Raw genomic sequence first — 20,934 nt, 5'->3', positions numbered from 1 at the left:
TGAGCAAGAACATATACAAAAGCAATAATTTCTTGTTTAAGTCTCATTTTCTCCTTCAAGCTTTGTAGGTGAGGTATACACTGAAATGGAGGATGGTGTCTTGACCATCAGTGATATGCTGGTTGTCCTGGTTATGCAGAGTTTCCACTATGGCATACCCTTTAGCGTGCTCGAACTTCCCAGTCCCGCCAATAACTGCAATCTGAGAGGCATGAGAGGCGGTCCGGTGAACTCCAAAGAAACTAATGGCGTCATCTAAAGTGTCATGATGGTCATGCTCTCCATGTAGCAATACGGTCAGAGAAAGAGTCTGGCTTGTGCCGTCCAGGGAACTGGCCAAGTAAAAGCCTTGAGCTCTTCCTATAACAGCTGAGCCGAGCTCATGGCTTTCTGTTAGTTCATCGTCCACAACAGTGATGGTTCCGAACATGAGGTGCTGGAGGGCAGCACCAGGAGGGAGATTTCCGGCGGTTACAAAAGGGAGATTGTTGGCGCTAAGAGCATCATTGGAATTCCCATTAGTGTTTTGGATTACAGTGGTGGTTTGAGCACCGCCAAGTCCGGTGAGAAGTGGAGCTGTATTTGGGTTAATGACACTGTTGATGTTGTTTGAGTTGACCAGTGGGACTCCATTGTCAACTGGGAAAATGCTGTTGCTGGCCTTTGAGAATGGTATTCCGTTCACTTCAGTTTGAGCTACTATACCGGTAACCACACGAGCCGATGGGTGAGACCCGCCTAGCACGTCGTGCATAAAGAACTCTAGTAATGGTTCGTGTTCACCGGCTGTAGCCCCTGCTGGACCGGCTGGGACTGTAGTTGCTGATGCAGTTGGGGTTGTGGTTGCGAGTCCTGGATTGTCATCGGATCCATCATCCTCCTCGGCTTCGGTTGGAGCCACCGTGGGGATTTGGCCTGTAGGGATCAACTGAGGCTGAGGTTGGATCTCGTCAAGAAGTCTAGCGGAGTTGATGAATGCGAGGAGATTGCATGATACGAGGAAGAGAATGATGGTTATGTGAAGAGCTTTGGCCATTTTACTCTTTGATTTGGATTCTCAAGTTGTCTCTGGTTTGTGATTTTGTTTGTGTTTGATGTTCTTCGATGAATGCACTAATGAGTTTATATAAAGAAGCATTGAAACATTTGGTTAATGCGATGAGATTGGAGTGGAGTTGTTGTTGTTGTTTTGCTTTAGTTGNCCCAGTCCCGCCAATAACTGCAATCTGAGAGGCATGAGAGGCGGTCCGGTGAACTCCAAAGAAACTAATGGCGTCATCTAAAGTGTCATGATGGTCATGCTCTCCATGTAGCAATACGGTCAGAGAAAGAGTCTGGCTTGTGCCGTCCAGGGAACTGGCCAAGTAAAAGCCTTGAGCTCTTCCTATAACAGCTGAGCCGAGCTCATGGCTTTCTGTTAGTTCATCGTCCACAACAGTGATGGTTCCGAACATGAGGTGCTGGAGGGCAGCACCAGGAGGGAGATTTCCGGCGGTTACAAAAGGGAGATTGTTGGCGCTAAGAGCATCATTGGAATTCCCATTAGTGTTTTGGATTACAGTGGTGGTTTGAGCACCGCCAAGTCCGGTGAGAAGTGGAGCTGTATTTGGGTTAATGACACTGTTGATGTTGTTTGAGTTGACCAGTGGGACTCCATTGTCAACTGGGAAAATGCTGTTGCTGGCCTTTGAGAATGGTATTCCGTTCACTTCAGTTTGAGCTACTATACCGGTAACCACACGAGCCGATGGGTGAGACCCGCCTAGCACGTCGTGCATAAAGAACTCTAGTAATGGTTCGTGTTCACCGGCTGTAGCCCCTGCTGGACCGGCTGGGACTGTAGTTGCTGATGCAGTTGGGGTTGTGGTTGCGAGTCCTGGATTGTCATCGGATCCATCATCCTCCTCGGCTTCGGTTGGAGCCACCGTGGGGATTTGGCCTGTAGGGATCAACTGAGGCTGAGGTTGGATCTCGTCAAGAAGTCTAGCGGAGTTGATGAATGCGAGGAGATTGCATGATACGAGGAAGAGAATGATGGTTATGTGAAGAGCTTTGGCCATTTTACTCTTTGATTTGGATTCTCAAGTTGTCTCTGGTTTGTGATTTTGTTTGTGTTTGATGTTCTTCGATGAATGCACTAATGAGTTTATATAAAGAAGCATTGAAACATTTGGTTAATGCGATGAGATTGGAGTGGAGTTGTTGTTGTTGTTTTGCTTTAGTTGAGTTTGCGATCAATGTAACTACACCTCTAAAATAGTATTTGAATTAGCTACTAATGATTTGGTACTTGTTCCTTTATTCTTTCTCTTTATAATTAATTGGTTTGGTCAGAGAAATAATCTAAAAGTTGTATTTATATATTTTGCAGGTATTGATTTTTCCAGATTAAAACTGTAAAAGAGAGTTTCATCGTTTATGACAATGTTCTACTAATTTTTAACCGTATTTGTAATTTCTTATATATCTTTTTCATAAGTATAAACATAGTTAACCAAATTTTCGACTTTCTTTCAATCTTATTTATATTAAGTCAAAGGTTACAATCTTATCAAACTAATTAACAGAAATAGTATTCAAGAAAAGAACAAACAAACAGAATCTGGCTTCTCCTTTCTTCTAACTACCCTTTCAAAGAGATACCACCAGTTCTACGTTTCCTCTCAGATTCAGACCCGCCCTTTCCATCAGAGGCTCTTTTGTCCAACCAACCAATGATGTCAGCAAACACAAGATCGATATTCTCTGGTGTCTCTCCATAGAGTAAGCCGTGCCACATCCCAGGGTACAGCTTAAGAGTCTTGTCCCAACTAGACGCAACCTCATACAGCTCTCCACTCACCGCTTTGTCTGTGACTTTATCGTCTTCTCCGTGCAAGACTATAAACGGTAAAGAGACCTGTTCCCATTACATAAGACACCTCATGTAAGCCTCTCCAATCATATTAACTCTTTGACCAAACCGAAAGTAAAAATAAATACCTCGTTCAATCTCTTCTCGAGGTCGGTGCTGACCCTCAGTAGCTCATAAGCAGTCTTCAAACGTGGACGTCCTTTGTAACAGTAACGATTCTCTCTAACCTGCTTTCGAATTTCTGGCTGCTTAAAAGCAATCTCGATAATATCTTGACCAGGGATGATCTTCCACGAGGGTATCACTCCGCTCAGTTTGGACAATATCGAAATTACCAAAGGATTTGGTTTCATGTCTTCAGCAATCTGTAATGTAAGAAATTTTTTGTCACACTTTGGTTTTAAAGCCTTCATTATTTACAGTAAATTATGTTTTTTTCTTGTTATTTCCATCTTCCCCTTTGACATTATGATTTGGTCTAATCAAATAAAAATCTCAATTCCCTCAATAATGTTCAAACCATTTACAATACTAATAATTCGGCATCTTTCACATCATCGTGACCTCGTTTGAAAACAGACAACTCAACATTTTGGCATATAGAATACATATTTCTTCCTCCTCCATTGGGTGGGTAAAAAGTTACATCACACCTCAACAATCCTGTTTTTGTTATTATACTCCAAACTAATCTCTAGTAAAATATATAAACAGGCTGGCTAATTACTTCTTTTAAAACAAAACCACCGTTTCAAATGAAAAAGACGTATCAAACAATAATATCGATAGCCCCATAATAAAACATAATTAGGCTAATACAAAGATAGAAGCAAGATGGAATGAATAATATACCTTACACATTGGAGCAGCCAAGATGGCCCCATCCCAAAACTCAGGCTTCTTTCTGTGTAACAACAAAAGCACTGCTCCACCCATTGATTCTCCTAACAAGAACCTCTTCTTCCCTTTGTTCTCTTCTCTCTCTAATTTTTCCAACCACACAAAAACATTAAAAAAAAAACATCAGACAACGTAACTTTTTGATAAAGTCGTACATTAGAAATTTAATAATGTCAGAGTAATGGGTTACTTCCATCCAAAAACATCATGACGATAGTTCAAGTACCAACAAAAGAAAAAGAAAAAAAAGTCTTGATAAGATTTTATTGAATAGTTCCTTATTTGGTTCAATAATTTGAGAGTAATGGTGATTAAAATTAGTGGTTATGAAGGTATTTTCAAAAGATAGGTATTAAAAGTCAATTTTACCGCAAATGCTTGTGTAGTGAGTTGAGACATCATCAACAAGTTGGTCAAAGTTTGGGACGTAGGCACTAAGCCCATCAGATTTGCCATGACCTTCATAGTCTATACCATAAACCGCAAAACCTGCTTTCACAAGTCTCCTCGCAGTACCTAATCCAATCATGTTCATTTTCAAACATTATTAACAACACCTCTTAAATCTTTGATAAGAAAACATAAATTAGACTGAACGAACTCAACTGTTCATGGTGATGCTACATTCCATTGCATATCCATGGCAGATAAAGACTAAAGCCTTAGGTTCTTGCTTTGCTGGTACCCATTTGCACGTGAACAATTTCATTCCTCGAGAATTCTTGATAAAACTCTGTATATATAAATCATAAATCATCAATAAAAACTCTAGATTTTAATATCTGTAAGTATATACTCATTTATGAATAAGTAAACAGAACACAAACCTCTTCGTACACGGTGTCATCGGTTTGACTCGCCTGCATACCCAAAAAAAAAAAAAAATTACAATTCATTACAAGAAGAAAACAAACTAATAGAGTTTCAGATGTGGTCCTCAAGAGATAGAAAAACAAGAGAGTGTTCTAAATCAGAACGTAACTAAACTAACCATTCTTAAGAAGAAGAGATTAAGTCTGAAACTCTCTCTCTCTTTGGTATTTGTTGGATGTAGACGCGAGTTTTGTGACAAGAGATGTCTCGAGTTTTGTTGTAAGGCTCTGTTTTATATGATTTATTGAGGGGAAGAGGACGACGATACGGTAACACGACGACGTTTTTAAGTATTCGAACGGATTCGTTTCTTCTCTTCGCACCCCTCCAACACCAACACACGGCAACACGTTTTTTTTTTATGTTTTTTAAATCAATTGCTTCTTCGGAAAAAAGATAAAAATATTTCCGTAGAATAGACAAGTGGCAAATTCATGTTTCGCGACGATTCAAAAGCACCCCCTCATTTTCCTAAGAAACACAAATTGTCCCCCCTTAAGTCATAAATTGTTCATAAACACCCCTTCCAAAATTCTTTGACATTGGGTTTTTTTCTTTTTTGTTATTTCAAATTGCAAAATCAAACTCACATCTACAAATGTTAGAAGATGTTAACGTCGATTTTTTAAAATAATAAATAATCAATCTTTCTAACGAGTAAGCAAGTAGGGTTTAAATTTCTCATATTCAATAATGTTAGATTATCATAAAAGTATATAAATGAAGGATCCTAAGTAAGTACCATCAAATGAAGAAAAGTCAAAAACTACAATTTCTACTAGTTTTACGTAAATTATACAATGTCTACTATATAACCTTAGTTGTAAAAAGTTCGACTCCGTTGACTAACCATTTATAAATTTGGTTAACAGATCAGAGATACACTTTCATTTCACTATTTGTTTTTGTTAAATTGTGATCCCGTATCCACTTTCACATCATTAAGTGTTTAATTTCATGATCCACCACTATATTTATTTTAATTCAATGCTTTCAAAGTTAGGCCAATAATTTTATTTTTATTTTTTGGATCGCACGTATCCGCGTGTGCATATCTTTGCTCATTGGGCAATAAACCAACCTGCAGCCTTTGACGAATGAGTCGTTTGACTTTTTAATATATACTACTAGTATGATTTTGTAAATATTGGTGATCGAGATTCAAACGACGACTGTAAGATAAGGTTAAAAAGTTTGCAAAAATTCTGATCGGAATTTTTTATTCAGATATTCTCAAAACGTTCAACACGCCGGCTTTTTAGCAGAACATGTAATCAATAATATAAATATCAGATTTGTTTTATATCCTGAATATCAAATGCTTATGTATGTCTTGTCGATATTTTCTCAAAGATCCACTAATCTGTTACGGAGCAGAACATGTAGTCAATAATATAAATACAGATTTGTTTTATATCACGGGGAAAATGTAGTCGAGGAAGAAAGAAAGAAGAAAATGGGAAAAAAAAAATTTCTTTTATATTTACGTATCAATGAATCAGCATACGCACGTACCGTTGCTATTGCCGTTGCTTAATTCCTTTCCAGAGAATCGATTCTCTTCTCTATCGACTGAAAAATAGGTTTTTTATTAAGTTTTTGGGCCTCAATTACAAGAAAAACCATGAGAGCAACTCTGAGTAATGATTCTCTTACGGAGCAGAACATGTAGTCAATAATATAAATACAGATTTGTTTAATATCCTGAATATCAAATGCTTATGTATGTCCTGTCGATATTTTCTTAAAGATCCAACCCACTAATGAGTAAATGACTAATCTGTTACGAAAGAAAACAAATGTGTAGTGTAAGCATTTAGTTTCTAATAAATACCAAAAGTGTCACTGTCTGCAGCTAGTAAGATCAAACCAAGAAGAAGATGATCAGAGCATATATGGCTAAGTTTTGTTATTTAATATGGCTCAATGTTGTGTGCGTTTAGAAGAAACCAAATTCGTTTAAATGATGATAAAGTCAGAGAGAGTCACAAGTTTCATTGCTAATTCTTTTTTATTTTTTGGAACAAACACTATTAAATTAATTAGTTCATTTACATATATATACTTTATTTTTGTAAATCTATTTCAGAAATTAATCTCAATTGCAAAATTTACGTTCGAAACCTCCAGGAGATAATTGTAGTAGTATGTAATGGGCTTTTTAGAAGCCTAGTAATATATATATATATATATATATATATATATATATATATATATATATATATCTTTTCTTTTTTTAATCCAAAAGTTATTCAATTTCGTAATGTCACTGCAAACATACAGTTGGATTTTCACCAAAAGATTTGATTCAACCAAAGAAAAACAAAGCGTGGAGAAGAAGATTCATAATTTAGGGATTGAAAATGAGTTCTCACAACATCTGCAACAAAGAACATGCAACAAAAAGAGAAAAAGAAAATTGGTTTTAATTTAGGACTTATTTAATTATTACCATTGTAGTTAAATACTCTCTCCGTTTCAAAATATAAGATGTTTTAGAATAGTTTTTTGTTTTATAATATTAGATGTTTTCAAGTTTCTATGCAACTTTTAGATTAGTTTAATATTTTATATTATGCAGTATTGTTACTGATCGGTTGAACTTGTTAAAAGTAAAGACTTCTTAATCTGTGTGTTTTAGTTAAAACATCCTAGGGTATTTACTTATCTTATAAATTAATGTTAAGTATTTTGCTATAACTATAAGTATGTACGCTCGTATATATAAGAGCAAATTATCATCCGATACTTTATTTGTCTCTTAATCACAAAACCCCAACAACACATACAAGTAGGTTTGTTATCGATCGGTGGTTGATAACGTAATGGCCGACGACGGCAGAAACGGAGACGGCGTCACCGCCACTGACTGCGACGCCCATCAGCACCGCCGCAATCTCAAACGAGCAAGAGACTCAAGTGAAAATCTAGACTCAATCAGCTCTTTGCATGATGTGCTTATCCAACAAATCCTCTCCTTTCTCCCGACTAAAATAGCCATGCGCACTTCGGTCTTGTCCAGACGATGGAGGCATGTATGGCCCAATACACCTTCCTTGTCCTTTGATTTTGAAGGATTTAGTAATATACGAAATCTGGCTGATTTCATAAACGAAACCCTAGCTCGCTACACGGCTCGTAAGATGATGAGATTTCACCTCGATTCCAACCACGTGAGACACTGTCCTCCTCACGACATGAACAAGTGAATCGAGTTCGCCATGTCCCGAAACGTTGAGAATCTGTCGTTATATTATATGACCATGATTTCCATGGGTGCATTCCTCATTCCTTCTGCACCAATTCTTTTCTCAAGCAACTCAAGCTAATATGTAACTATCTGGTTACAAGTTGCTCCGTGTCTTGGACATCATTGAAGAAACTTTCATTGCATTCTTGCTATATCTCTGAAGAATCGCTTGCAACGATTCTATGTGGTTGTCCGATCCTCGAAATATTAAGATTGTATTGCCTAAGTCAACCAACGTTTCTTGATCTCAGCAAGTCACCGCGTCTGAGAGTTTTAAAAATCAAGCGTCGCCTTTTGGTTACAGGGGCAACACACATTGTTGCACCACATATACATGACCTCAGATTGACAAACTCTCAGTTACCTTGTACCTTAGTTGATGTCTCGTCTTTAACCAAAGTTAAACTAGACATTGACTTTTGTCAAGTTACGGAAGAACTCGACGCTCGTTTTCTTCAAATTATGGCGCTAGAAATGCTAGAGAAATTGAAGAATGTACAGAAGCTTACTTTTGGGGAAAACTTTCGTAAGGTATGTTTAATTTTGTCTACTCCAGTGTGATATATATGACCATTCTTACTCGTGTAGAACCAGCTGGTTTGCACACACTTATACCTTTTAGCCGATTGATTAGTTTCCATTAAGCTTTGATTTTCCGTAACTCTATGTTAGTATTGCTGTAGATGTTTCGGTATTCACCATTGGAGATTGTGCTTTTGTAGATTTTATCCCTTGTGGAACTTCGAGGTGTTTCTTTACCGATACTCAAGGCTCAAGTTTTGACGCTTAAGACAAGTATCTCCCAGTATGTAATTCATGGGATAGTAAGGGTGCTACAAAACTCACCTCAACTAAAGAAGCTAACCCTACTATATAATTCAAAATGTGGCTTCATACGGGTATGTTCACCTTGAACCATTTTTTTGTTTCCTTGACCATTCAAGCTATTGGCTATTGCCGAGTTTGAATAATCCTATAAACATGTCATTTGGTTTTGAGTTCGTTGAACCTGAGATATTGACAATCTGTTTTGCATTAATGATATTTTTGGCTGTACAGGAAGATCTTCTTGACTACTACTTGGAAGCGCATAGTTTGAATTTGAATCGATGTTGGGTCCTTGGGGAAACTTGGCCACTAGAGTCAAAGCATGTGGCTTCGCTCATGAAAATTATGCTGCAAAACACAAAGACATTAGAGAAGATGGTCGTGATTGGATTGAAAGGTTATTATCCTAGAGGAAGAGCTTTTGAAGAGTTGCTTCAAATGGTTCCAATGCCCTCACACGACAACAATGCAGCCATTGTGTTCACCTAAACCAAGCCGAAAGTAGAGGGTATAGTCTTGAATATTACTAGATATATGTTACATATTCCAATTTAAATATCATATTTTAGATGAAAACTTTTCTTTATTTTGTAGGATTATCTAGGAAATAATCATGAGATTTATTGATTATAAATATTTCTAAGTTTACTATTTTGTTCTATATAAATTAATGAGTGAAATTATTTTAAAAAATTTAATCCTTGTTTTCAATATTTAAAAATCATTAAATACAGATTTTCTTTAAATAGTTAAACAAAGAACGGCATAAATCACAACTTTCATCTCCACTAAGAAAAAGCTCAACTTTCATCTCCACTAAGAAAAAGCTCAACTTTGTAGATATATACCCTTGTTGTGTGTATTTAACTTTAATATAATGTAAGAATATTATAAAAATATATATATCTTGATCTTATTCATAATACTGATGGAGATTAAACATGAAACAATTTTTTTAAAAAAGATATATAATTCACAATAACAGCGTTAAAATCAGAATGCAAAACACCATAATTTCATTACAACAATTTGTATGTGTTAAACAATGTAGATAGTAAGTAAAAGTGTGCAAAACGACTATTCCTTGAAATTCAAACCATTGCTATTATGTTTAAGCCCCGACTCAAACCTTTCATTTCCATAATCACTTCTTTTTTCCAACCATCCAATGACGTCAGCGAAGACAATTTCGATGTTCTCTTGTGTTTCACCATTGAGCAAACCGTGCCACATCCCAGGGTACAACTTTAAGGTTTTGTCAGAGCTCAACGCAACCTTGTATAGTTCTTGGCTCACTGCTTTATCTGTAACTTTATCATCATCTCCGTGTAAAACCATAAACGGCAATGAAACCTATAATCATTATATGCATTAATTAGTTGTAATTTACAATCTATACTAACAATTTATCGGATGGTTAGAAACCAAATAAAATAAAATCTGACGGTAAACTTTTACCAGTAAATATATATATTATTCCTTAAGTCCAATCTGAATATCAATGCATGCATTAAGGGAATCTCGAATGTATGTATAATTTATATACATACCTCTTGAAGTCTCTTCTCCAGGTCGTTGCTGATCCTTAAGAGCTCATACGCAGTTTTCAAGCGTGGTCTTCCTTTGTAACATAAAGGATTTTCTCGAACCTGAACCCATACCATAATGTACAAAAGTTAAATCAAGCATACTGATTAGCCGCTAATGCTGATCATCAGTTTCTTACTCAGCTTTTGTATACTGATTATTTTGATTACTATGTTATATAGAAGCATACCTGTTTCCTTATGTCTGGCTCTTTATATGATATCTCGATGATATCTTGACTAGGAATGATCTTCCATTTGGGTATAACCGAGATGAGCTTTGTTAATATCGAAATAACAAAAGGACTTGGCTTCATTTCTTCTGCGATCTGTGACAAATATATATATTTCACATTCATATAGTACTATTTAATTTGCTTGTACTCACAAAAAAAAATGTTTCGTTTATATGCATTTAATTTATATCAATCAACAATTATATATATATATATGCCGTATAAAAAAAATAAATATTTTCTTTAATTGCGTAACTGAATCTAGTAATTTGGTTTGATATTGTATGATTATTTCACTCATAGAATAGAAAAATGTTATAGGTGTTCTGTTTAATATTTTTGAACCACAAATTTCAATTGCATGTAAGAATAGCAATAATATTAGGCAACTAAAACAAACTAAAGAAAGAGATGAGAAATAGTGAAATACCTTACACATTGGAGCGACCAAGAGAGCTCCATCCCAAAAGTCAGGTTTCTTCCTGCATAGCAACACAACCACTGCTCCTCCCATTGACTCTCCTAACATAAACCTCATCTTCCGTTTGTTCTCTTCCCTCTCTATTTCAGTTTTACATTCCAAAGGCAATTTATTTGATAATTTCAAACAAATAAAGAAAAAAAGTTCAAGCTATTCATTTATCAGTTGCTTCCATCTTCGCACGTTCAACCAAAAAAAACTCCATATCGATCATACTGATTCCAAAATTATGTAGTTTCCCTTTTTTAATTAGGACATTTACTGTCACACAAAAATTTCAATCAATAAGTTGACTTTTATAATCCAAAAGTCAACATTACCGCAAATAGTTGTGTAGTGAGTTGAGACATCATCAACGAGGTTGTCAAAGTTTGGGATATAAGCGCTAAGCCCATCAGATTTGCCATGTCCTTCATAATCCATTCCATAAACCGCATATCCTGCCTTCACAAGTCTCCTCGCAGTACCTAATCCGATCATATTCATTTCAAACGTTAATAAATTTTTTTTTTGGTGTTAACTTGAAACATTTGGATTTTAGATCAGATTTTATTAGTCATTCTATAATACAATCTAGATGAAAAGCATATATATATAATAAAAATATAAATTCATAGAATTTTATGAAGTGGGTTGATCTCAACTATTCATGGTGATGCTACATTCCATGCCGTATCCGTGGCAAAGGAAAACTAAAGCCCTTGGGTCTTTGTTTGTTGGTACCCATCTGCACGTGAACAACTTCAATCCTCGAGTGTTCTTTATGAAACTCTGCACATATATATACAATCATCAATCAGTCACCAGACCTTTATATATATATATATATACACCTATGTGATGATCCCAATGCATATATATATACATATACAAACCTCTTCATACTTGAGGTCCTCTGTTGCACTCGTCTTCACACCAAAATCAATTCATTACAAGAAATAAGAAAGAACAAATGCACACTTTTAGATTCAGACTAATCAAAATTTTTAATTAAAGAGATTGTTAATCAACTAACCATCACGTCGAAAGAGAGTAATTTGAATTAATTTTTTTGCTCTCCTGTTTTCTTGGAGAGTTGAGAAAGTATATGGAAGACCTTGTAGAGCTTAGTCGTTTGACCCTGACAAAGTTGACAACGTCGTGGATTTGCTTTCTTTTTGTTTCCACTCCTTAACTTTCTCTATAATACAAAACATACCTCCACCTTTCGTAAACTCTTNAAAAAAAAAAAAAAAAAAAAAAAAAAAAAAAAAAAAAAAAAAAAAAAACTCTTATAATAATTCCCAACTCTTAAAACTCTTCTGAAATTAGAGCAATAAGTAACTTCTACCTGAAAATTAATACTATAGGATAAGTGTATATGTAATCAATGACTTTTGAGTTATATAACTAGAAATTTTTTATCTTTTGATTTATAATTAGAAAACAGTCGTTCCATAATATGGATGATTATCATTCCATTGCAACTTAAAATAGCCACTGATGGTGAAAGAGACGATGGTCTGACTAATTAGGCCAATTTATCTCAAAAGAAAAACATGTGACGTACTAATATATAGTTGTTATATTTTAAACTTTTCTAAATTTGTATATAGTTTCAGAACTACGGCGTCGACTTTTTATACATTTATTTATTTTTTCGATCCAAAAGCCATTGAAACCGGTCAATTTTGCCTATATCAAAAGACCTAACTTATCTTCTTCAGTCTAATGCTATCTTCAAATTCGTGTGGTTTTTGAGGGTTCTTAGCGAGTTGTTATGCTATATAGATTCAGCGATTTTCCGTAAATTATAAAAATATACTTCACAACGTATTCAACATGTAACTTTCTTCTTTTTATGGATAAAAATTCAACAAGTAACTTCGTTTGTATAAAAAAGACTACATTTAAGTACATAACCATATTGCTACATATATCGTTCACTTATTTATGCGTCAAGAATTTATCATGCTTATGTTTTAGCTGACTCTCCAACCCTCCGTTCGAATTGATGGCTCTATCCTCCAGCCAATTTATGATATCACCAAACACAATTTCTGAATTTTCAGGAGTTTCCCCATATAGCAAAGCGTGCCACATGTTGGGGTACAACTTGAACGTCTTGTCCGAGCTTGAAGCCACTTCGTATAGCAATTTGCTCACGCTTTTGTCCGTCACTTTATCATCTTCTCCGTGAAGAACAATAAAAGGAATAGATACCTATATAAGTTCAAAAGCCATTGCTAATTAATTATCAAGTTGTATGTGTAACATGTTATCGTCCAAAACAATATCAAATATACATATCTAAAATAAGTATATATCTTAAAATTAGAAACCTGATGAAGATTCTTCTCGAGATCCAAGCTAACCAACAAGAGTTGGTAGGCGGTATTGAGGCGAGGCCGGCCTTTATAGCAATACTTGTTCTCCCTTACCTGTTAGAGTCATATACTATGATTAATAACAAAATGTGATTATACAAGTAAACTTTGGCCGTCTTAATGAGATTACAATGAATCACCTGTTTTCTGATGTGGGGTTCTTTAACTGCAATGTCAATAATATCATTTCCTGGAACTATTTTCCACGTCGGAATAAACTTGGCAAGCTTGATAAGAATTGAGATCACTACTGGATGTGGCTTTATCTCGTCTGCTAACTATACATAACAACATTTGCCATATTAGATGGAAGACAAAAAAAAGAAAAGATGTGTAGACTATTCGTTTTTTGATTACTTTTTCTAATCAGTACTATACTAATATTTGCTTGTAACAATAAGTAATGGTGTCTAAATAGACACTAGTATGAGACAAAAGACGAATGAAGAGTGATTGAACCATTTTTTTGTAGTATTATCTAAGGACATTTATTACTAATTAAAAAGTAGAGAAAAATAATTGAAATTTTTTGGTTTATTCTCACTTTACACCCATATTTTTCCGTTTTCGATTGCGACCTTTGATCTAATCCTTAAAAAAATCATTTGAAAATGTATCTCAACTATAAAAATCATCTAGAACACTAATTAATCATTCAATGTATATTGATTTCTTTATACGTTGATAATGCAAGACTAAGGATAACTAAAAAACAATAAACTACAAAAAAAGAAAGAGAGATCACAAACCTTACACATGGGTGCGACCAAAACAGCACCGTCCCAAAAGTCAGGCTTCTTTCTGGCTAAGAGCAACGCAAGTGCTCCTCCCATGGATTCTCCAAGTAGAAACCTCATCTTCCCCTTGTTCTCTTCCTTCTCTACCAATTATTTCCACCAATTCTTTTAGTAAAGTAACGAAAATCTAAAAACATATTGAGGGTTTTCTAAAAATAAGAATCATAATAATTACCACAAATTGTAGAGTAATGATTAGAGACATCATCAACGAGACGATCAAAGTCACTGATGTAACCATTTAGTCCCTCGGATTTCCCATGTCCTTCATAGTCCATTCCATAGACTGCAAAACCGGCCTTGGCTAGCCTCGTGGCTGAACTGTTCATGGTGATGCTCGACTCCATAGCGTAGCCATGGCAGAGGAAGAGCAAGGCCTTTGGTTCTTCTTTATCTGGTTTCCATACACAAGTGAACAGCTTCATGCCTCGTGAGTTCAATACAAAATCCTGCACACAAAAAAAATTATAATACTTGCATTAGATCTAATATAATGATTCTTGATATCTTGCTGGATCGATAAGAACAGAACTAGTAAGTACAGTTTGTTTTTTTTGGTATCATCACTTTTATATAGTAACAGAGCTCTACATGAGCTTGGAAACATATATAAAAGACACACTAACCTCTTCATACAAAACCATGATTGATGGATCCTCTGTTTTTGTTCTGTGTTTTATGCAAAAAGATAAGATATTTTCTTGTCTTTCAAAAGGATTTGTGATGTGAGAGAGAGAAAGAATTAGTTGTTGTCTGATTTATAGGAGCTGAAAAGAGAAGAGTCAAAAGAAATAAAAGCGACCCCCCAAAAAACAGGGGAATCCATGTTCTAAACGCTGCGTCTTTGGTTGGATATTTTTTCGTTGTAGATAACAACAACGTTACCAGAAGCTTTGAACAAGTCCAAGATTTCACTTTTTCATTTTTTTTTTTTTTTGTAAAAATTAATCAATGAGAATGCTTCAGCCGGTGGTGCTTGACCGGCGCTTAGTTTTTTTTTTCTTTTGACCAAATGGGTAACTTCTCCGATCGAGTCATTATGAAATGCCAAGCCATCGTAATAAGTTACTAAAAGAATCTTCAAGTTGGGGGTCATGGATAAACATGCATTTATGCCTTTGTGTCAACTTGTACGACTAATGTATGCATCTATTTATTAGAGAGGTAATTAATTGTCAATCACGCTACTCATAATTACACTTTTCTATCACGTTGTTTATTACGATAACGTCGTTACTCGTTAGTCAAAAACTTGTAAAATATGAATTCGTTTTATAAGCCCCGGCCCATGTGAAATCAAACTCGGCCCACTAAATATAACCTAAAAATCCGAGTTTAAGTGATAGCCGTCATCTTCTTCATTTGTGTGTTTTCTAGGGTTTCTTCTAATCTTTTATACCAGCCAACAGAGTAAGGGGCAAGGCCAGAAGAACACCGCACCAAGACGCAATGGGTAAGCCAAATTCTGAAACTTTTTCCAATTTAACATACAATATCATACTTTTTTGGTTATGAGATTTGATTTTTTTTTGTGTATTGTGAAATGGAATCTGAACAGCAAGAATCAAGGTTCATGAGCTGAGGGAGAAATCAAAAGCTGATCTTTCTACTCAGTTGAAGGAGTTTAAGGCTGAGCTTGCTCTTCTCCGCGTCGCTAAGGTCACTGGAGGTGCTCCCAACAAGCTCTCTAAGATGTATGTGTTTCCACATCTCTTACTTTATACTCTTCTTGTGTGATCATATGTTGCATTTTATCTATTATGATTTGAATCTAAATTTTGTTGCTTTGTTTATGGTTTTAGCTAATGATAGTGGTTACTAATCATATGTGGTAATCAGGTTGATGAGTATCATTACCTTTTTGATAGAGTTTATACATATAGAACACTTGCTTCTGCTTATGTTTTGCAAATTGTGTAGTTTTGTTCTGTTACGTATTAGTTGTATCCTAGTTCATATCATTGTGCTCTGTAGATTAAAAAACTACTGTTCAGTTTATGTAACTAAAAAGTAGCTTACTTGGTTTTAGTTTCTCACTGTTGGATTTTTTAATCACATTGATCTCAAATTGGTTCTGTTTTGTGTTAATACAGCAAGGTGGTGAGGAAGTCAATTGCTCAGGTATTGACAGTGATCTCACAGAAACAAAAGTCCGCTTTGAGAGAGGCGTACAAGAACAAGAAGCTTTTGCCTCTTGATCTTCGTCCCAAGAAGACTAGAGCTATCAGGAGAAGACTCACCAAGCATCAGGTATTGTTTTGTGTTTAGTAGTTTTTCAAAGTGACATTATAGAATTGAGCAAATGGTGTATTTTGTTTATTGTACTGAATGAATTGTTGCTTTGGCTGATTATTTGTACACAGGCATCACTGAAGACTGAAAGGGAGAAGAAGAAAGAAATGTACTTTCCAATTAGGAAGTATGCTATTAAGGTGTAAGCGTTATCTTAAATCACATCAATTTTTGTGTGTTTGAATTTTATTAGCTCTCTTGTGTGAGTTTTTGCTTATTTTCTTTCCATGTTAAAGATTTTGAAAGCTCATCTTAATGAAAGATTTGATTCACATATAAGCAGAGTATTATTGTTATATGATCGGATCACTTCATCTTTTATATTATCCGCCTCGGTTAGAATCAGCTCGTTATGGTTGTAAACTCTGTCATCACTAATCATTCGGATGAGTCAACTCGAACGTTTGTCTTGTGCTGTTAATTTCCAAATTCTAAGTTTTCTAGAAAGAAAATACACCTTGGATAAAGTTTTCCACTGGTTTAGAGAGTTACGCCGCTACACAAACATAAATTCAACAATCAGTAATTTGATAAATTTGGTGACCCGAGAATATATAACGCAAGGAAAATTGATTATGAGTACACATCCGAGTTAAACAAATTATACATAGGAAAATGAAAAAAAGGTGCTGTGGTCTGATTTGCAAGATAAGTTGACACATGAAACCTAGACACACCATTAGACAATCAATAGGTAGGAAATGTCGAGTTTTGTAGAATTGATGCGCCAAAATGTGTCCTCATGTGTGAATCCTTTGTTGTCACTAAAATTTGTTACACCAACCAAAGTTGAAGAGGTTGGGGCTGGCGATAACATGCACAAATATCAAACACTATCGTAGACTCGTAGTTTTGCTTTAACTTTGACTTTGTGAGTACACTTTGTCTTATAGGAAAGAATTGACTTTTGTAGAATCTCTTCTGCCAGTTGTTTTCACACTTCCTCTAATTCATTTGAGTTTTCCTATTAGTTTCTTTTGGTTTCGTAACTGTTGAAAACAAATGACTCAATTCAATTCAGATGAAACCAAATCAAGTAGTATTAGGAGTTCTTACGTTATATACGAGCTCATTCCTTAATTAGCCTTTTCTGGATGTTACAACCTTTTTCCTTGCACTTGGTTTTGGTTATGAAGTGTGGTCGTTGCTATACGTAGAATAGCTTATTGCTGGTCTTGATTTGCCAAGTCAGCGTTGATGCAGAACTTGCTTACATCCATCTATACACAATTGACTTTGGTAAGCACATATCATTTTCTATCAATACGAACTCGTGGCTGCAAAATATTTGTTTAGTTATTATGCATGTGTATATATCATTTTTCAAACCTTACCACCATGTCATTATATATAACAATAAGTGTAAATTACAAAATATCAGAGAGATAGTGCGTATCTTTTGATCTGTTGGTCAAACCATATAGGTTAATTAGTCTTATATAGTGATTGCATAAACAATTACCTGAAAGTGATAAGTATACAATTTACCTTTGGTTTTAAATTTTTCAATATTCCTCAAATTGATTTATTCAAGTTGTAGTTTCATATTCATTATAGGTTCTAAAATTTTCCTTGTCATATTTAACACACACACACAAATATGGGTAGTATTTGGTTTCATAATTTCAAACTTTTTGCCGAAAATTTTCAAAAATTTTGCCGAAAAAAAAAAGAAGAATGTCACAAACTGAAAATCTTTATACGTCGTGATTTAGTGAAATTTTCTAATAATCAATTTTAGTGAAATTTTTAACAGACAGAGACAATATAAGAAGAATCTGTGGAATATTTTTTTTCAAGTGAGGAACAAAAATTTGAGATCGTTAAATGTTTCGTCGTGTTAACAACCTCAAAATTAAAGTGGACTTTGTCACCAAACTCATAATATTATCTTAATAAGATATTAATTAAGTAATTAACCGTCAATCAATCGACATCATCCTATATAGTATAAAACATCGAAATTTTACCAAGTCAAAAGATTCAAAGCCACTATAATATATTCTTGTATCTAAAGACTTTCTTACATTTCAAGTATTTGATAATCGAATGATTAAGAAACAAAAATAAAAGATAATATATTCGGTCAACTATTACACCAGCATGAAACTACATGAAAGATTTAGTTATCTTGAGTTTTTAAAACTTGCAAGAATAGAGAAAAGCCAGTCAAAGGTTTTGTATTGGTCACACATTGAGGAATCTCTCTATATAATGTTATATGTGTACCTTACAGAGACAATCAAGACAGTACAAGTCACAAGCGACTCGACTGAACAATAAATCATCTCTTCTAACATAATCAGAAAGAAGAGTAGTGAGTAGTAAAAACCTCATCAATGGCGAAAAAAGCAAAGTCTGTTATCTTCTCTTCCTCTTCTCCTAAATCTATCCTTTCTTCTCTTTCTCCATTCACTTCTCTCCCAGCTTCTCCTCTCAATCAGAATTTCTCTCAGTCGATGATGGAAGAAACCGTGGAGGCCACTGAATCAATCATCAAGAAGTGGGATCCCAACTCACCGTCCTACACAAAGATCATCTCTCTGTTTTGTCACAGCAGAAAGGAGGCCAAAGAATTCATCAGATGCATCCGTGACTTACGCAGAGCCATGCACTTTCTTATCTCTCAGCACTCTCAATCTGCCAAGCTAGTGTTGGCACAGCACCTGATGCAGATCGGTATGGCCAGGCTTGAACAAGAGTTCTTCCAGATACTGTCTTCGAACCGTGACCAACTTGATCCTGAATCTGTCTCTAGTCAATCCTCAGTTTCAAGCAATTCAGAATTTGAAGATGTTATGCAATCTGATGATGATGATGATGATGATGAAGATGAGCTGAAGAAGGCTGGTGAATCAATCAGTAAGGTTGAAAAAGCTGCAGCACTTGTGATGTCAGACCTCAAGATCATAGCAGAGACCATGATCAGCTGTGGATATGGTAAAGAATGCATAAAGAGATATAAGTTGATCAGAAAGTCAATTGTAGATGAAGGGCTACACTTACTTGGGATCGAAAAGTATAAGATCTTACGGTTTAACAGAATGGACTGGGGCGTGCTCGAGCCTATGATCAAGAACTGGATCAAAGCTGCAAAGATTGGAGTCATAACACTTCTCCGAGGAGAAAAACTTCTCTGTGATTACGTCTTCTCTGCTTCGAGTACAATAAGAGAGTCTTGCTTTTACGAGATAGCGAATGAAGCAGGAATCAATCTTTTCAAGTTCCCTGAACTCGTTGCCAATAAGGAGAAGAAGTCATCGCAGGAGAGGATCTTCAGGCTGATGGATCTCTATGCAGCAATCTCTGACCTTAGGCCAGACATAGAACTGATTTTTCACTTTGATTCAGTAGCTGCGGTTAAAACTCTGGTGCTCTCATCGCTTAAGAAACTCAAGGACTCAATCCACACAAGTCTCACGGAATTTGAGTCAACAATACAAAAGGATTCTTCGAAAGCACTTACTGCAGGAGGAGGGGTTCACAAGCTGACTCGATCAACCATGAGTTTCATATCATCACTTTCTGAATACAGCCGTGTGTTGTCTGAGATCCTTGAAGAGTATCCGCTTAAGAGAAACACCCGTATGCTAGAATCTTATTTCACAGCTCCAATCTTAGAAGATGAGGACAACAACAACCACGCAGTCTCGATCCAACTAGCATGGCTCATCCTTGTTTTCCTCTGCAAACTAGACATCAAAGCAGAGAGTTACAAGGACGTTTCACTATCTTACCTCTTCCTCGTGAACAACATTCAGTTCGTGGTTGACACCGTTCGTTCAACTCACCTCAGGAACCTTCTCGGAGACGATTGGCTCACAAAGCACGAAACAAAACTCAGAAGCTACGCAGGAAACTACGAGATCGCAGCGTGGTCCAATGTATACATATCTTTACCAGAGAAATCCAACACAACAGTACTATCACCAGAGGAGGCCAAAACACATTTCAAGAGATTTCACGCGGCATTCGAAGAAGCTTACACGAAACAATCATCATGTGTGATAACAGATGCAAAACTAAGGGACGAGCTTAAGGTTTCCATAGCAAAGAAGATAGTACCGGAATACAGAGAGTTTTACGGCAAGTACTTGCCAACGCTGAGCCAGGAGAGAAACATAGAGATGCTGGTGAGGTTAAAGCCAGATAACTTGGAGAATTATCTCTCAGACCTGTTCCATGGGAGACCAATACTTAGCGGCTCTTCTACTTCTTTGTCTTCTTCATCTTGTATCTCACTAGGATGTGTAAGAAACTAAAAGGTCACAGTTAGAGTCTTAGAGAGCATTTGCTTAATATCTTCATCACTTCATTTAAAAAAGGATGTGAAATATCAAAATATGTGTAAAGCCTACTACTTATATAAAATCTACATTCTCCAAAGAAACTCAAAAACTAAAATCTAAAAAACAGAATAAAACCTGAAATTGTCTATTACAAAAAAAAAAAAAAAAAAAAAAAAAAAAAA

General features: G+C 35.6%; 8 protein-coding genes across 10 annotated transcripts; 3 read left to right on the top strand and 5 right to left on the bottom strand.

Annotated features, from left to right (window-relative positions):
* LOC104782394 (dirigent protein 9) lies at positions 41–1,169 on the bottom strand. The gene has a single exon (XM_010507311.1). It carries the CDS (start codon positions 1,034–1,036, stop codon positions 56–58), a length of 981 nt encoding a protein of 326 aa, XP_010505613.1. The 5' UTR covers positions 1,037–1,169; the 3' UTR covers positions 41–55.
* On the bottom strand, positions 1,038–2,263 carry LOC109125053 (dirigent protein 9-like). Its single transcript, XM_019244232.1, has one exon. It carries the CDS (start codon positions 2,058–2,060, stop codon positions 1,038–1,040), a length of 1,023 nt encoding a protein of 340 aa, XP_019099777.1. The 5' UTR covers positions 2,061–2,263.
* LOC104782393 (caffeoylshikimate esterase) lies at positions 2,500–6,279 on the bottom strand. 3 transcript variants are annotated; one of them, XM_010507310.2, is made up of 8 exons: positions 6,143–6,279; positions 4,746–5,098; positions 4,582–4,614; positions 4,361–4,487; positions 4,124–4,270; positions 3,707–3,837; positions 2,983–3,219; positions 2,624–2,899 (listed from the first exon to the last, which is right to left on the bottom strand). In XM_010507310.2, the coding sequence occupies exons 2-8, from the start codon at positions 4,746–4,748 to the stop codon at positions 2,624–2,626; spliced, it is 954 nt and encodes a 317-aa protein (XP_010505612.1). In that variant the 5' UTR covers positions 4,749–5,098; positions 6,143–6,279. The 3 variants fall into 3 exon arrangements, with proteins under 3 accessions (XP_010505611.1, XP_010505612.1, XP_019100520.1); XM_019244975.1 differs by lacking the exon at positions 6,143–6,279 and having other exon boundaries at positions 4,746–5,213; XM_010507309.1 differs by lacking the exons at positions 4,746–5,098; positions 6,143–6,279 and having other exon boundaries at positions 2,500–2,899; positions 4,582–4,620.
* Positions 7,453–9,194, top strand: LOC104784280 (putative F-box/LRR-repeat protein At3g18150). The gene is made up of 4 exons (XM_019244231.1): positions 7,453–7,832; positions 7,979–8,408; positions 8,600–8,776; positions 8,937–9,194. Exons 1-4 carry the CDS (start codon positions 7,453–7,455, stop codon positions 9,192–9,194), a joined length of 1,245 nt encoding a protein of 414 aa, XP_019099776.1.
* Positions 9,783–11,788, bottom strand: LOC104782392 (caffeoylshikimate esterase-like; the record flags this gene model as incomplete). The annotated part of the gene is made up of 6 exons (XM_019244230.1): positions 9,783–10,058; positions 10,256–10,354; positions 10,483–10,620; positions 10,958–11,088; positions 11,329–11,475; positions 11,653–11,788. Coding segments are annotated over 6 exons (927 nt in total), but the record flags the coding sequence as incomplete, so codon positions are not given.
* Positions 12,822–15,070, bottom strand: LOC104782391 (caffeoylshikimate esterase). The gene is made up of 6 exons (XM_010507307.1): positions 14,798–15,070; positions 14,347–14,620; positions 14,124–14,254; positions 13,515–13,652; positions 13,330–13,428; positions 12,822–13,210 (listed from the first exon to the last, which is right to left on the bottom strand). Exons 1-6 carry the CDS (start codon positions 14,813–14,815, stop codon positions 12,935–12,937), a joined length of 936 nt encoding a protein of 311 aa, XP_010505609.1. The 5' UTR covers positions 14,816–15,070; the 3' UTR covers positions 12,822–12,934.
* Positions 15,512–16,742, top strand: LOC104782390 (60S ribosomal protein L35-2). The gene is made up of 4 exons (XM_010507306.2): positions 15,512–15,624; positions 15,730–15,865; positions 16,265–16,421; positions 16,535–16,742. Exons 1-4 carry the CDS (start codon positions 15,621–15,623, stop codon positions 16,607–16,609), a joined length of 372 nt encoding a protein of 123 aa, XP_010505608.1. The 5' UTR covers positions 15,512–15,620; the 3' UTR covers positions 16,610–16,742.
* Positions 18,616–20,905, top strand: LOC104782389 (exocyst complex component EXO70A1-like). The gene has a single exon (XM_010507305.2). The coding sequence runs from the start codon at positions 18,803–18,805 to the stop codon at positions 20,723–20,725; it is 1,923 nt and encodes a 640-aa protein (XP_010505607.1). The 5' UTR covers positions 18,616–18,802; the 3' UTR covers positions 20,726–20,905.

The sequence above is a fragment of the Camelina sativa genome, chromosome 4 (genome assembly GCF_000633955.1).
Source record: "Camelina sativa cultivar DH55 chromosome 4, Cs, whole genome shotgun sequence".
Taxonomy (NCBI): domain Eukaryota; kingdom Viridiplantae; phylum Streptophyta; class Magnoliopsida; order Brassicales; family Brassicaceae; genus Camelina; species Camelina sativa.
The sequence above is the reverse complement of the archived record's forward strand: the minus strand, read 5'-3'. Positions and strand labels throughout refer to the sequence as shown.

Coding starts and splice junctions, on each gene's coding strand:
- LOC104782394 (XM_010507311.1), bottom strand. CDS start 1,036: ATGGCCAAAGCTCTTCACATAACCATCATTCTCTTCCTCGTATCATGC.
- LOC104782393 (XM_010507309.1), bottom strand. CDS start 4,620: ATGCAGGCGAGTCAAACCGATGACACCGTGTACGAAGAG. Junction 3,220..3,706: donor TGGCTGCTCCAATGTGTAAG/GTATATTATTCA, acceptor CTTACATTACAG/ATTGCTGAAGACATGAAACC. Junction 2,900..2,982: donor TCGAGAAGAGATTGAACGAG/GTATTTATTTTT, acceptor TAATGGGAACAG/GTCTCTTTACCGTTTATAGT.
- LOC104784280 (XM_019244231.1), top strand. CDS start 7,453: ATGGCCGACGACGGCAGAAACGGAGACGGCGTCACCGCCACTGACTGC. Junction 8,409..8,599: donor TTGGGGAAAACTTTCGTAAG/GTATGTTTAATT, acceptor GTGCTTTTGTAG/ATTTTATCCCTTGTGGAACT. Junction 8,777..8,936: donor CAAAATGTGGCTTCATACGG/GTATGTTCACCT, acceptor TTGGCTGTACAG/GAAGATCTTCTTGACTACTA.
- LOC104782391 (XM_010507307.1), bottom strand. Junction 14,255..14,346: donor TCATTACTCTACAATTTGTG/GTAATTATTATG, acceptor AATAATTGGTAG/AGAAGGAAGAGAACAAGGGG. Junction 13,211..13,329: donor TCGAGAAGAATCTTCATCAG/GTTTCTAATTTT, acceptor GAACTTATATAG/GTATCTATTCCTTTTATTGT.
- LOC104782390 (XM_010507306.2), top strand. Junction 15,866..16,264: donor CCCAACAAGCTCTCTAAGAT/GTATGTGTTTCC, acceptor GTGTTAATACAG/CAAGGTGGTGAGGAAGTCAA. Junction 16,422..16,534: donor GAAGACTCACCAAGCATCAG/GTATTGTTTTGT, acceptor ATTTGTACACAG/GCATCACTGAAGACTGAAAG.
- LOC104782389 (XM_010507305.2), top strand. CDS start 18,803: ATGGCGAAAAAAGCAAAGTCTGTTATCTTCTCTTCCTCTTCTCCTAAA.